Genomic DNA, 16,550 nt, shown 5'->3' on the forward strand with positions numbered 1-16,550 from the left:
TAAAGCATGATGTAATGCTGTCTTGTTCTGTTTCAAGGGTTAAAGGTTATTGGGGTAGAGCTGTTTGTACTTAGCATTCTTTAGAATTCCACCTCAACATTTGCGTACATGGTAGACAGTCTGAAACAGCCTAAAGAATGTGATACTATGAGAGCCAATAACATAAATAAAATTTCTAGTTTACTGACCTTAAATAATTTTGTTAGCTCTGTAATTTCTGTGATGATTTTCAACAATATAACAGTATTTGAAGTAAAGACAGTTTTTATCATTTAGGATCATTGTCATTATCGGGGCTATGTGGAGGGAGTTTATAATTCAGCCATTGCTCTTAGTGACTGTTTTGGACTCAGGTAAGGAATTTTATTTATCAATTCTTTTTTCCCTCTATTTCTTACTCCTTTCCCTCTCTCTGTTTCCACATCAAGTCATTTGAGTGAATTAAAAAAGTTAGATTTTACTTTGATGTTGCTGAAGGTCTTTAGAGCTATGTTTCAGATATCATTTTTGGCATATTTATTTAGGAAACCATTACAGTTGATGAATTTTAATATCTAAAGAGAAAATTTTATTTTTTGAGAGTGCTAAATAATTTTTGCTATTTAAAATAAAACATATTTTAAATTTCTGTAGCACTTCACTTTATGTTTATAAAATTTTCACCAATATTCTTTTGGTTAAGTCTGCTAATGACTGTGAAAAGGGCTCCTTATTTGCATATTTAGGTGTGCAAACTGAAGTTCAGAGAAGTATCATATCTAGTGAAATGATAATAATACTAAAATTACATTTATTAAGGATCTGGCAGGATGACACTGTGCTGGCTGATTGATTACGTGATTGAAGTAATATACATTACTTTTATTTCTCAAACCATCTATATAAGATGCCTATGATTACCCCATATAAGTAATAACAATTATAGAATAGTTACTGTGTAACAGGCAATATTCTAAGTATTTTGCACTCATTAAATAATTTAGTTTTCAGAACAACCCTGTGCAGAATGTCAAGTATAGCAGAGGTTGAATAACTTTCTTAGAGTCCCACAGCTAGTAGGAAACATCTGGGAATCAATTCTGGTTCTCTTGCTTGTAGACTTGTAGCCACTATTCTGTATTGCCTTTCATTATAGTAATCACTCAGAGAGGTTAAGTAACTTTCGGGGCGTGATGGTAGTAAGTAGCTGTCTTGAACTTTAAGTTGAGGTCTGCCTGACTCTAAAGTCTTATATTTTTCTTTATACTATGTTACTCTTTCTTACACATGTTAAGGACTAGGACTTGAATTTAGGTTTTCTGATTCCTTTTCCTGTGTATTTTTCTTCATTCTTAAAAATTGTGTATGTGTAATGCAACACTTAGAGGATTGCTGCATATAGAGAATGTGAGTTATGGGATCGAACCCCTGCAAAACAGCTCTCATTTTGAGCACATCTTTTATCGAATGGATGATGACCACAAAGAGCCTCTGAAATGTGGGGTTTCCAACAAGGATATAGAGAAAGAAACCATAAAGGATGAAGAGGAAGAGCCTCCTAGCATCACTCAGCTACTTCGAGTAAGGGAATATATTTCTTTATGGCTCTGACTAAAGGTTTTCTTTTCTTTTTTTTTTTTTTTTGGTTATTTATTTGGCTTAATACAGAAAGCTATTTTTATTGTATAAAATGAAGCATAATTGTTTTGAGCATTTTCTGTATTTTTAGTTTTTCTTATTTTCAATTATAGTTGACATACAATATTATATTAGTTTCAGGTGTACAACATAGTGATTAGACATTAATATACCTTACGAAGTGATCACCCCAAGTCTAGTACCCACCTTGCATCATACATAGTTATTACAGTATTATTGACTATATTCCGTATGCTGTATTTTACGTCTCCTTGACTATTTTTATAACTGGCAGTTTGTACTTAATCCCTCTCACCTTTTCCACCTATTCTCACCCCCCTCCCATCTGACAACCATCAGTTTATTCTCTGTATCTATGAGTCTGTTTCTGTTTTGTTTGTTCATTTATTTTGTCCTTTAGAGTCCACATATAAGTGAGATCATGCAGTGTTTGTCTTTCTGTCTGACTTATTTTACTTAGCGTAATATCCTCTAGGTCCATACATATTGTTGCACATGGTAAGATTTCATTCTCTTTTATGGCTGAGTAATATTCCATTGTGTGTGAGTGTGTGAGTGTGTGTGTGTGTGTGTGTGTGTGTGTGTGTATCACATCTTCTTTATCCATTCGTTTATTGATGGACACAGACTAAAGTTTTTAAAAATAACATATTTATGCCCTAAACCAATACTTATGATTGCTGTGGTTTTGCCAACTATGTGTGAGAAATTGTGGTAGCTACTAGAGGATAACTATATGAGCACTATGCAGTTTCTGCCACCAAATTGGATACAGTGAAGCGTCTATGTGTTTTAAAAACTAGGGCTTAAATCTTCCGTAGTAATTGTATGTCTTTTTATCATTGCTACATAAAAGTCCATTGCATTGTCTTTCAGAAAGCAGGAGAAGTTTTTATTTGAATACCTTTTACACAAACTGGAATGGTGATTCTTGAGCTGTAAGTTGGAGAAACACACAGAGAAATTGAGGTTTAGGCCTTTAATTATTTCATCTGTCTTCCAGGGACACTCGTATCCCTGTTTTGAGTCTTCGTTAGGACTCCCTGGCTTCCTCTTGACATGGATCTCTTAGACTGAAATGTTTCTAGGACTAGACCAACCTCAGTTTCAGGCAGTGCACCTGTCTACATATGAAATGATGCTGCTGTGTTGGAAGAGTCATGTGCCTCTTCTGGTATATTTTCATTAACTCATACTAGTTTATGGCATTATTTTCACTGCCTCTGCTACCATCCACTTTTGACTATTGGACTGTTTTTTTTTTTAACTTTAATCATTAGAAAATATTAAATTTTCAGCTTATTCTATACTTTATATGAATTTCTATAAAATCACAAAACTAGTCATTTTTTAAAGTGGCCACCTTGTCCTCACTTCTGTCCTGGGTTATTAGATATTCTTTCTTTGACTCTCAACATAGTAATGCAGTTTCCCATTAAAGTATGTGTGTGTGTGTGTGTGTGTGTGTGTGTGTGTGTGTGTGTGTGTGTGAGATTTGCTGTTTGAAAATCAATAATTCTGCTTTGAAAACTTGAATATCTTTAAGTAAAATTTTTCTTACATCAGTACAGATAGCAGATACCACTTTTTAAAGAAGCACGTTTTTTGTTTTTTTGATCTAGGATGTGTTATGTAAAATAATTTTATGATGTCCTTAGCAGGAATGAAATAAGCGACCAGGGATTAGGGTAAGATCATTATATATGAAAATTGTAACTTCTTTTTTTGCCTTGTGGTATTTGTGTTTTTGACAGAGAAGAAGAGCTGTGCTGCCACAGACCCGATATGTGGAGCTGTTCATTGTCGTAGACAAGGAAAGGGTAGGATTGGTGACAGTTTTTCTTCTTTTTCAGGAAAAGCAGATGAGAAGTGAGCATCCCATGAGAGAAATATGAAATATTATATATTTGTATTGCTTTTTCTGAAATGTAATTTTAAAACTGAAGTGGCTTTTTATCCTTTAAGCATACTTAGTATTCATAATACCAGCAGAAGCTGAATATAGCAAACTAGCCTACCTCTGACTAGATTAAAGGACTGTGGTGATAAAACCACTTAATCAGATATTGCTTTGTTGCCTAATAAAATTACTTTGCTGTCTAGAACTTCAGCTATTCTATCCTTCACTTTAAGAGATAGAAACTTCCAGGTCCTGGCATGCCTTAGAAAGAAATAGAGGAGAATGGTTCATCTTAGTTTTTACTGTTAACTTCGCTGCTCAGGATAATACCAGGGATTTTCCTCATTCATATTAAGAATTATGCTTAACTAAGAAAAATAATGGATCTATTTCAGCTTTTATAGGATTATCAGTTTTAGATATAGCTGATGTATAATTTAACATAGATTATTTGAAATGTTTTATCTTGAGTTTTAATGCCAGCTTTCAGCTTTCTTGTTTGTGTGAAAAAGTTTGAAGAAACGACATGATTGGCAGTTCCTTTCTTGTAAGCTGCAGAGACAGTTTCAAGGATTTTTATGGTTTTAAAAAAATCCCTTATTGTGTGTTTTTTGGGAAAAAGAAGCCACTTATTAAGAGATAGAAACATATTCAGATTTGTTCAATAGGTTCATTACCCTCGAGTGGTAGAAGAAAAAAGCATAGAACATATGAACAAGCATAAACTCTGACCCAGATAGTGGGTAAAAAGTATCTGTAGAAACTTTTGGACAAGTGACAAAAATAGAGATTTGAAACGTTTTTCTTTATTACTCGCTTCAGATAGGTTTGTTATATAATGGTAGAAAATGGTTCAAAATAAAAACGGTTCCATTTTAACTAAATTTTGTCAAATGTATTCAAATTTTTCTTAGGAGAATCTTGATTAAAATGCCCAACTGATCAGATCTGATATATTCTGCTATTAATGCCCTTATCATAGAGAAAAACAGTATATTCTTTAAAAATTATTTTTCATTAGTTATTAAGTTGGTTGTATGAAAATAATGTTAAAATAGACATTTAGATTTAGCTAGGTCTCAAAGAAAATCATCAGTTATATCAACTGATATGGCTTAACATGGTTAAAGTTTTAAGTATGTCTATGTTTTATTTACATATAACATTTCAACTAGTGAACAATAGTTAATTTCTCATTAATTTAGCCTCAGGTTTAGAGATGGTTTATAGGTAATATCTTTAGCCTAAGGTGAAAGGGTCAGGAAATCTTTTAAATTGTGTTTATTCCTTTATCTATGCATTCTGATTGTTTTAAATTCTACCTTTGTGAAGTGCTTGAAAATATTTGTGCATTAAAATGAATGAAAATACTGAGAAGAAAATTCATTTTAAAGCTGTACTAATTTGGAGAAAATAAAGACTTCAATGCTTTTCTATTATTCAGTTCACACTTGTACCTTTTTTTAAATTCTCGTTTTTCACCAAAATGTATCTTTTGGATTTATTAAATTGAAACACTGTTGAATGACTAAATGCCTCAATATTTTGTTCAGAGGAAATATTTGGATTCCTGTCTTCATTGTAAAAGATTATAGAAATGTTTTTTCTAAAATTATTTTGGTGGTAATGATTTTCCTTCTTTGCTTTCAGTATGACATGATGGGAAGAAATCAGACTGCGGTGAGAGAAGAGATGATTCATTTAGCAAACTACTTGGATAGTGTAAGTTCTGTTTTCTGCCAAGTGGGAATATAGTCTATCTTATTTCCTTTCACAGTCTGAGAACAGAATTTAAAAATTGTCTCATTTTGAGCTCTGATTATCCTAGGGCTCCATCTTTCAGGAGTCGCTTTCCATTTTGTTTTGTAACTTTTTTTTATGTTTGAAAGGAAGGTATAATTGTGGAAAGACTTTGAGACAAGCAAGATGAGAAAAGATACATGTTCTTATAAGATAATTTCACTTATAAGGCATTTCCCTGTTTGTAATACCAAGCATATTAGTAATGATGATAGTGATGGCATTCCATTGAGTATTCATGTGTCAGAAACTGAACCAAGTATTTTGCATTTTGAAACAAATTTATTCCTCACAGTATCTCTATGAAATAGATATGAGTTTTATAATCCTTAATGTGAAACCTTTGGGGTATGTGTATTAGAATTTTAGGTAACAGTTTAGAAAGGGAATATTGTTCACTATGTATATATAATACCTCCAACAGGATCTTGGGGTAGCACATTGTAATCATACTCGTTGGTGTTTCTGTAGTGAAATGTATGAATATTTACTCATTGGTATTTCTGTAGTGAAATGTACAAATATGTACATTAATTGAAATAAATGTGGGCTATAAATAGGCTTGCATTAGTTTAGGGAAAGTTTTGGAACGAATTTACCAAGAACTTTAAACTTCCAGAGTTTGTCAGATTTTGTAATCGAAGATAAAAAGGATTTTATATATGAGGAAACTGAGGTACTTGAGAAGTTAGTCTCATTATATTGAGGGAAATATATTTTTGGAGGGGAGAGGTCCTGTTTTTAATTTTAAGTAATTGTGTTACTTTATATTAAGTTAAAAAACATTTTAAAATATATTTTATATACTTTTATTTCTGTTTTCTTCCTAGATGTATATTATGTTGAATATTCGAATTGTGCTAGTTGGACTGGAGATTTGGACAAATGGAAACCTAATCAGCCTAATTGGAGGTGCTGGTGATGTGTTGGGAAACTTTGTACAATGGCGGGAAAAGTTTCTCATAACACGTCGGAGACATGACAGTGCACAGCTAGTTTTGTAAGTGATTTTTTTTAAAAGTACTATTGATGAATGGTCAGAATAATAATTTTTGCTTATTATTTCTTTTATTAGAATCATATTCTCTTAAGATTTTTGAGCATTCATTTAAATAAGTAAAACTTAGTTCCATACCATAGGACAAGTGAGCATGATAATGGGACTTCTTTTCTGTGTTGGATTCCCTGTCATATCTTTCCCATGTCTTTGATTCTCTTTCTTCGGTTTACTCTATCATTATGGTATGGCATGTTCTCTAGTTTCATCTTGTGAAAAGGTATATGGAAAGAAAAAATTATGATCTCTTGCATGTCAGAAAATGTATTTCACAGTCTCAGAACAGAATTTAAACACTAGCTCAGTTTGACCTCTAATTATCCGAGGGCATAAGTAACTCATTCTCATTCCTGATCCTTTGTGTGTGACCTCCCCCCCACCCCCCACCCCACCCCTCTTCCTTCTCTGGAAACTTGCAGGATCTTCTCTTGGTTCCCAGGCTTCTGTATTTTCCTGATGATAGTCTTAGGTGTAGGTCTTTTATCAATCATGTGCTGTGTACTTACTGGGTAATTTTAGTCTTGAAACTGATGTCCTACAGTTTAAGGAATTGTTCTCAGTATTTTGTAGATGGGTTTATCCTCTTTATTTTTATTCTTCATTTATCTTGGGATTCTTTTTACTCGGCTCTTGAGTTTCTTGTGCTTGTCCTCTAATTTTATTATCTTTGTTCTCCTTTCTTCTCTTTGTCTTTTTCGCCTACCTTCTGGGATATTTCCTTAAATTTATCTTATAAGGTTTTTATTGAGTTTTTCGTTTCTGACTATCTTATTTTTAATGTTTAATAGATCTTTCTGTCCTCCTGATTATTTTTTATTTATCAAGTTCTTTCTTATTTCATGGGTATAATTGTTTTTCTACTTTCTTTGAAATATTACTGATATATGTTTTTAAGATTTTCTTCCTTTTTTTAAATTAAAGTTTATTGGGGCGACAATTGTTAGTAAAGTTAAATTGGTTTCAGGTGTACAGTTCTGAAATACATCATCTATATATCACATTGTGTGTTCAATGTTCTTCTTTTACATAGTAATTTCATGGTACCATGATAAAACTTAAGTTTATATAAATCACATAATACAAGTACATTCCAAAAATTTATAGCAAAACCCTCACTTAAAAATATTTAAAACATTTAATCCTTCTTAAAAGTTTTCTGGCTTGATAGGCTGGCTTTTTGCAAAAAAATGTTCTACTTTATATAATACGTTTTGCCACCCTCAATGCTGATGGTACCTAAAACTCAAATTTTTTCAGAGAAGAAATTTCCCTTGATTTAATTTTGTTTTCTTTTTTTATGTGACTTAATTTAAAGCAAGGCACTGAAAATACCAAAATGGATTTTTATGCCCCTCTAATAACAAAGGCTTGGTCCTGACCTTTTTATTAATTTTTAGTAAAATTGCACCTATAAGTTTCCTTATCCCAGTGAGCATGCCATCTAGTTCACAAAAGACCAAAAGGAACAAGCATTAAGCATATTCACCATGCCTTCCCCAACCACACCTACCAAACTCTCTTTTCCCTTGTTTTTGGTTTCTATCTGTTGTGTTAGAGGCATTTCCCAAATGTTTGATAATCCCTGGGATTTTGTTTGTAGTTGAGAATGGAGTACTGAGAAGCCTCTTGGAAGCATTGAGTGGGGCTTGGGGACTCTGGAGTTCACTATAGGGTGATCTGGCTAAAGTGTTTCCTTGTCAATCCCCTTATGTGAGTATCTCAAGTACTCTTCTCCTGGCTGGTCGGATGCTACAGAGAAGGGTTTATTCATTCGTTTAGAAGATACAGTGGTATCTCGGTTTTCGAATGTCTCTATTGACAAACATTTAGGTGTTCGAATGCCGTAAATTTTATGGATCTATGGTATCATTAGATAGTAAAATTCATGCTAAATTTGCAGTTTTAGGAGTTGATTTTAAAGGTCTGGAACGAATTAATCCCTTTCGCATTACTTTCTATGGGGAAACCGTGCCTCGGTTTTCGAATGTTTCAGAACTCAAACAGTCTTCTGGAACGGATTACATTAAAAAACCGAGGTACCACTGTATTTATTAGGCATATACCCTAGCACTGGGCTATAGCAGTGAATGTAACAGACAAAAATTCCTGTTTCATGGGGTCCATCCATATTCTGGTGGAGGAGATGGGCCATAAAAGAGATAAATAAGTATGTATCATATGTTCAACAATGGTAAGTGGTGAGGGAAAATAAAAATATTGGAAGAGTAAAGTTGAAAATGGTAAGGAGGAAAAATAAAAGTATTGGAGGAGTAAAGTTGAAATTTTAGGTATGATGGCAAAGGAAGCTCTCAGTGCGAAAAGATGGCTTTTGAGTAAAGACCTGAAGGAGATGAGGGAATGAGTTAGGGTTATGTATTGGGGAAGAGAGTTCCAGGGAGAGGGAATAGGTCCCGAGATACAAGTGTGTTCAGGATGATTGAGGAAGTGTATGGAGGCCATTGTGATCCTTCTGTGCTTTGTGTTCCCTGCCCTGCAGCCTCTGTGTATATGGTCATTGAGTTTGTTGCCTGTCTCTCCTCGTTAGAATTTTTGAATAAATGTAATGCGTTTTAGGAAGGTATTTCATACAGAAGGTAGAAAAAATTTTGCTTGGTATCTAAAACATATCTTCACTGGTCTGAAAGTTAATTTGTAATTTTAATCTCATTCTCTGATAATAAAAAAGAGAGAAAGCTTAATTGTATTCTGACTTTAAAATGTTGTTTAACTTTGCTGCCAGATTTTGTAGGTTCTATCAATCCAGTTTAAGATTACCCAAAGAAATAGGAGCAATGTGTTTCTCCTTCCTCCCTCCCCCCCAAACACTTTTCATAACCTTTCCCTTTTCATTTAGGAAGAAAGGCTTCGGTGGGACTGCAGGAATGGCATTTGTGGGAACAGTGTGTTCGCGGAGTCACGCGGGCGGGATTAATGTGGTACGTTTTTATTTTTGACGTTCAACTTTGGACATCTGCATTAGGACAGTGTCAAGCATTTACTGACTCTACGCTTCCTCCCCTCATCCTTAAAACAGTAATTTGGGTATTCTGAAAGGCAAGGTGGAAGTGGCAGATAAGGTTCTTTCCCGAGAGATGTGATTAAGTTTTCTCATATTTATTATGTATGTATTAGCTCCTCACTTTTATGGATGCAGATACAGAGACTCTATTTAAGAAAATTAAATTACAACCATGAATTTGTTTCCTCATAAACCACCATGAATAATCTGTTGGTGGTAAAGTGTTTGACCTGCTACTTAAAGGGTCTGTCTTCATCATCAGTATGTTAAGTCACATCAGTTTCTTACTAGACTGAAATATGTAAAGACTGACATTGGTTGCTTGATTTATCATATAGACTTTCAGCATTGTAGTGATAAATATCTTTTTTTGAAAAAATAATCTCATAAACAAAACATCCCTTTGCTCAGAAATCTAATTAATACCTTCTTGTGTTTGGACAGTTTGGGCAAATCACAGTGGAGACATTTGCATCCATTGTTGCTCATGAGTTGGGTCATAACCTTGGAATGAATCATGATGATGGGAGAGATTGTTTCTGTGGAGCAAAGAGCTGCATCATGAATTCAGGAGCATCGTGAGTAATTAAATTTCTTCTTCTTCTTACCTTAATATGGTTTTGTAGATCAGTGTTTCTTAAACTTTGGGATATACTTATGTCTATGTGGAAAACATAGGAAAAATTATTCCTGGCTCCCCTGAAGTTAATTACATGATACAACAAGGAGAAATCTATTTTTTAATTAAATAAATAATTTCACAGAGCTTTAAGAAAGAAACGTATGTAGGTGCAGGTATGTACTTACACTCTTTTTTTTTTTTTTTTTAAGGTTTTATTGGGGAAGAGGGAGAGGACTTTATTGGGGAACAGTGTGTATTTCCAGGACTTTTTTTTTTTTAATTGGGGAACAGTAGTGTGGTTTTCCCAGGACTCATCAGCTCCATCCAAGTCAAGTTGTTGTACTTTCAATCTTAGTTGTGGAGGGTGCAGCTCAGCTCCAGGTCCAGTTGCCGTTGTTAGTTGCTGGGAGCGCAGCCCACCATCCCTTGAGGGAGTCGAACCGGCAACCTTGTGGTTGAGAGTACGCATTCCAACCAACTGAGCCATCTGGCCACCCGGGAGCTCAGCGGCAGCTCATTGACTTCATTCTAGTTGCGGAGGGCGCAGCTCGTTGGCCCATGTGGGAATCAAACCGGCAACCCTATTGCCCAGAGCTCGTGCTCTAACCACCTGAGCCACCTGTCCGCCACTGTAGTTACACTTTTCAGTAAACCAGTTGACAGACCAAAAGATGTAAGAACATGGAAAAATTTACATCTGAATGAGAAATTAGGGAAAGGTTTCTGCTAGATTCAGTGCAGGTTGGATTATAGATTGAAGGATTATATGAAGCATTTACTCATAAACCCCTTGAGAAAGTGCTGCATTGTCACTATAAGTAGAAAAAAACCTGACAGAGTCCTGCAAACATCCCCAATTTTGTAGATAAAGGTGGGAGGCAAGACAAAGAGGAAAAAGAAGAGTTAACGTTCATTGAACTCTTTTTATGTATCAGGAACATTTTAAACACTTTAAAGGTATTAATCACTTAATGCTCAACAACCTAATGAGATGTAGCTACTTGTTATCTCTATGGATGAGGAAACTGAGGTCACACATCTAAGGAAGTGGTGAAGCTGGGATTTGAAGTCAGGAAGTTTGGGTCCAGAGCCTATGCTCTTAGAACCCCTTCCTTTGCCAGGGTTCAAAAATAATTACAATAGAGTGTTTAAGCGTGAACAAGAACCATTCAGTTGTTGGGCTTCTTTTTGATGCAGACTTGTCATAAGCAACAAGGTTCCACCCTTATTTAGTAGGCAGTCGTGCTGAGCAGAGAGCTGGACATAGCCGCAATGCATGCATGAAATAGAAACTGACCCAGAGAAAAATCAGATATGGAAGATGTTCATCTTTAACAAACACAGATGAAAATGTCATGTGGGAAATATCCATGGCCCAAGAGTTCACTCCCTTTTTTACTTCCCTCAAGTTCCTGGGGCACTGAGAGAATAATAAAAACTTCTGTTAGCCAGTACTTTATCTTTAGGTCTAAGTGTATAATTTTAATCACATCCTGGTGGAAAGGGAAGCACTCAAGCAGGATTTACTGCAACATTTGTCTGTTTTTGAGCAAATTCTAGATTGAAAAATAGATACAGAAGAATTAGAATAGTGCTTATGAAAAAACTGTACTTAATAGAAATGTAATTATATTCACAAGAAAAGTCATGTTTGTAAAAGATTTCCTGTAGGAGACGGAAGTAAATTTAGCATTTACTTTGGTTGGCAATGAGTTGAGAGAGACATAAATTCAGGGAACAAGAAATGAATAATCAGCAGTGAGATAAAGAAGAGACTAACTTGAAAAACAGAGCATTCAGAGGAAGGAATGTCATGAAACAGTGCTACAGTGGAATTTAAAATGGTATGAGAAGCAATGAAGAGTGGACCCATATTTCATTCACTCATCAAGTATTAATTGAGCGCTATGTGCCAGACTTTGTTTCAGGCACTTGGAATATCTCTGTGAATTAGATAAAGACTTGCCCTTCATGGAATTTACATTTTAATGGGGAAGACAAACTATTAACATAATAAATACATCAATAATGTAGAACAATAGAAGGTGGTAAGTGCTACAGAGAATAAAATTGAGCAGGATTGGCAGAACAGGAAGGTCATGTGCGGTGTGGTGGTGGTGATGATAACGCAATTTTAAATTCATATTGTCAGGGTAAGCTTCTTTGAGATGACATTAGACCAAGTACTTGAAGGAGGTGAGTAGAAAGTTGGCTGTGTGGGTATCTGAGGGAAGAGCAAGTACAAAGGAAGTGTGGTCAGGATAAAATTTTTTTTTTCATGATGGAAGAAATTATAGCAGGTTTGTATGCTAATAGAACTCATTTAGTAGAGGGGGAAAACTGATGATCTAGGACAGAGAGGGAACACTGCTGGAGTAGTTCTTAAGTGGGTGAGACGGTATTAGATCTGGAGCAAGAATGGAGGGGTTGGCTTCACTGGAGCTCTGGTAGGGTATCTGTGGAATTAGGAATAAATCGGTGGAAGTCTGTGGTTCAGTTTTTCAGTGAAGTAGGAAGTAGGTTCATCAGCTGAAAGACAGGATGGGGAGAAGCTGTTGGGGGTTTCGGGAAACAGAAGGTATGAAATAGTGGTGTAGTAGAAAGGGAGAATAAATGGATTACAGTGGCAGCTTTAAAGGGCCGCTTGAGGTTCATAGTCATGAATTTCAAGTGAGATTAGTCAGTGTGGTCGTGTGTTTTTGTCCAGCCACATTCAACTGCATAGGTACATAAGACAGTTGAATTTAACTAGGTTTTGGTTAGGCCAAGTACAATGAAGTAAGAGAGGGGCAAGAAAGTCAAACCTGTATGCAAAGGAGTAATTATAATGATGGTTCATGATGTTTAAGCTGGATAAGGCTTAGGAAAAAGAAGACATCTAGGGGATGAAGGACGTGAAAAGGGGAGACATCAGTGGATTGGATGTCCTGGTGGGATTAAAGGCATATTGTAGTATAAAGGTTTATTAGCGGAAGAGTGGAATGTATAAAAGTCAGATTGTAAATTATAATTCTTGGTGATGGTAAGGTGTCCATTAAAACCATGGCAATGAGTGGTTGACTTGGTGGAGAATAAGATCATTGGAGGAAAGGAGTTCAAGCCACTGAGAGTTCACAGGATTAATATAATTATCTACCTGTATATTGAAAAAGGCAAAAATTAAGACAAGAATAGTATTAGAGGAACAATGTTAGTAAGCAGGATGTGAGAGGTAACGAACTGTTTGGTAGATGTTAGACAGATCAAGGATAGTGGGTAATTTAATTATATGGTATTCAAAGCTGGGAGATTTAGGAAGAAGGAGAAAGAATGGCCTAGAAACAGCAATCTGGAGGAAGAACACTGATTTCATCTCTAGTTGTATGAAGGTTTTGGGAAAAAAACTACCACCACTTGAGATGGTTCTAGTGGAAGCTGTGAAATTGGGATAGCTGAGTCTCAAGTACAGCTTAAAGGTGAAGGGTACTTTTAGAGAAGAGGTTATGGACGTGGAAGTTTTTGCTGATGATGTACTGTGAATTCCAGAGTGCATAGTAAGAGAACAGGATACATATGAAGCCTCATGGGTATTAGAGTGCAAAGGACAAGAGCCTACGTGGCTCTTAGCTTCTTACGGTCGTTGATGTAAACAGGAAAAAGGACATAGTGGGATTTGTCCTAGTAGACTAAAGGAAGATACATGTGTGAGGGATGGAGAGGGGTTCCCTCGTGACCTCTGTCAATAGATTCTAGGAGGTCTAAATTGATCTCAGTCCTAGTATAGGAACTCACTTTGGTCCTGGTTGGTCCTTGATGCCTATTGAGAAATGATCTGCAAGTGACTCTTGATGAGCTTTCTCAGATTATAGGGGGAAAGGACATAGACATTAAAAAGTAGAAAGATGTGATAGATACTGCGAACATAGTGAAATGACAGTTTATGGGCCATTAAACTTACTGGAGGAGCAACCAGAACAAAGGGTACTTGAAGGATAAAAAATTAAAAATAAAAAGTATTCTACATAGAAAAAAAACAACAAACCAAAAGAAGGTATTATTAAAGTGTTACAAAATGTAGAGTGTAAGATGTAATGTGTTCTCTGATTATTTCCAGATTACTCAGAAAGAATGACTTAAATGATAGTTGATGTTTTTTCCCATCACATCCTGGTAGACCATTTCTATCATTGTCAGTCACATCTATCTCCTTTTGAAGCAGTTTTGGAAAATTCACCTCAGTGTGAGAAGAGAGATGAGGAGGTGCTTTAAATTAATATCCTAGTGCCCAGAGGTGACAGGGAGAGAATAGGAATACTTCAGTTGCTATCCAAGCTGAGTATCGGGAGAAAGATCATCCTTCTTATTACTGTAGGTGCCGTCCAAGGATGACTAGGGGAAGAATATCTTCATTTTAGCATCCAAAGCACTGCAAAGGCCAACATGCTATCTCTCCGTTTGCTAAGAAACACCAGAAGTGCTTGTGGTTTTGTTACCCTTTTCAGTACTCTAGTCTACTTCATTGTGAGTGAAACAGATTTTTTTTTTGTAGATTGCTTTAGGATAAAACATTTAAAACATTATTTCTATGAGGAAATGTATTCCAACTTCTAAATAACAAAGCTTATTTAAAAAATAACCTGTTTAGAAGCGGTGGACTCTGTGTGGATTAAAATTAAGGATTTAAGTGTAGGAATGCACATGACTGCAAAACTCGTATGGCTACTGGCTGGTTAATATAGTCTTACAGAAAGCATTATTGGATGTGTACTATGTGGCAGGCGCTGTACTAATCACAAAAATGTCAACAATGAGAAACAAAAAAACACAATTACAAACCTCTGTTCAACTGAAGTCTCCTCTGTTTGTCAAGTAATCATTACATATTGTAGTTTGACATTTCCACTTGATGTCTATTAGACTCAAACTCCTGTTTGTCCCTCTTCAAACCTGTTCTACCGTCTTCCCCATGCCCATTAAAGATGATTCCTTCCTCATAGAAGCTCAGGACAAAAATATTGGAGTCATCCTTGACTTCTCTATTTTGTCATATTCTTCTTAATGGCCATGCCTTTAAACCATTTAAATAATCCAAACGCTTCTTACTGCTTCCACTGCTATCATGCTGGTCTGTCATCATCTGTACAGTACATTTCTGCAACGGCCTCTTGCATGGTCTTCCTGCTTAACGTAGCAACCATGGTTCCTGTTCAGATCAGGTCAGTCCTGCTCAACACTTTCCATTGTGTCATTCTCCCAACCCCCAAGCCCCATCTCCTTACTGCCCTCATAGCAAAAGGTGAAATTCTCACCTTTGCTCGGTGTATCTCACATTACACATTCCTTCCTTCACTGACTCACTTCACTCCCACTCACTTCCGTGTTCCTTGAGCGTGCCCGCAGGCTTCTATCTTAGGGTTTTTGTACTTGCTATTCCTTCCCCCTGTAATGTTTCCCCCAGATACCCAGTGTTGATTCAGTTGTCACAATGTTTCTAGTGCCTGTCCTGACTGCTCTTTTAAAAATTGCAATCGCTCCTTCCCCTGTACAGGTCATCCCCTTCATCGCCTCCTCACCTTTTCCTCCAATGGCACTTATCTTCTAATACACTATTGACTTTACTTACTTGCTATGTTTGTAGTCTGTCTCACTCACTAAAATGTCACCTTCACAGGGGTGGGGATTTTTTTGGTCTGCTTTGTTTACTGTTTTATCCCTTGCACAAGGAACAGTACCTTGTACATAATAGAAGGTCAACAAATGTTTGTTGAATGGGTGATATTGTACAAAAGGACTCCTCACAATATTCTTAAACAGAAAGTAGCAAGAAAAGGAAGAATATGGAGAACAAGTGTTTTTGTTATTGCTAAAACCCTTGTGCCAGGTATTTTCTTTCTGTGTGAATCAAAATATTGTCTGTGCTCATTCTTTTCTAACAGATAGTTGATTGTTCAGGTTCCTTCTCTGCCAGTCAATCTGTTAAAATCCTTCCACATACCACATTCAAAGCTTTCTTGTCAAGTAGTATTAATAAAATGTTCTGGGCAGACTGCTTTTCATTCTCAAGAGCCTAGAGCCAGGACCATCTATTTCCCTGGAGACTTTGGACCAGTTAGCAAAGAGGAGTGTAAATTGTATACCCAGGGGACAGAGTCTCACAGAAAGGATCTATTTCTTGGATTCCTTGGATGTATAAAGACTCAACATAGATAGGAATGCCTCCTCAAACACTATAAAGCAATCGTTTTCATTCCCACTGCTACATTGGCACCATTGCTCAAACTGATGAAAAAAAGATGCTTTCAAACCAAATTCCTTTGATTAAAATTTTAATGTGACTTGGATTTCTCAAAGATTCTTGTTGTATATGTGGGTATGTTTCCCACTAGCCTTCAAAAGTAAACATAGCTGGTGAGATTATCTGAAAAAAATTTATGGTTATTGAGAAGAACAATAATTTAAAAAACCACAACATGTAGAACACATCAAAGTTGCATTTGTATAAATCTCACATACATGTCTTAAGTTGGACGTCTTC

General features: G+C 35.8%; 1 protein-coding gene across 1 annotated transcript in view; it reads left to right on the forward strand.

The window, feature by feature from the left end:
- ADAM9 (ADAM metallopeptidase domain 9) overlaps window positions 1-16,550 on the forward strand; it is a 98,169-nt gene that overhangs the window by 27,577 nt on the left and 54,042 nt on the right. The window contains exons 5-11 of the mRNA XM_019748146.3: window positions 277-353; window positions 1,365-1,560; window positions 3,393-3,458; window positions 5,189-5,260; window positions 6,169-6,338; window positions 9,250-9,331; window positions 9,859-9,992. Of these exons, the coding sequence (XP_019603705.3) occupies window positions 277-353; window positions 1,365-1,560; window positions 3,393-3,458; window positions 5,189-5,260; window positions 6,169-6,338; window positions 9,250-9,331; window positions 9,859-9,992 (797 nt within the window). The remainder of the gene's footprint in view (window positions 1-276; window positions 354-1,364; window positions 1,561-3,392; window positions 3,459-5,188; window positions 5,261-6,168; window positions 6,339-9,249; window positions 9,332-9,858; window positions 9,993-16,550) is intronic.

The sequence above is a fragment of the Rhinolophus sinicus genome, chromosome 16, assembly GCF_057876585.1.
Source record: "Rhinolophus sinicus isolate RSI-liver-muscle chromosome 16, RSI-T2T, whole genome shotgun sequence".
NCBI classification, from domain to species: domain Eukaryota; kingdom Metazoa; phylum Chordata; class Mammalia; order Chiroptera; family Rhinolophidae; genus Rhinolophus; species Rhinolophus sinicus.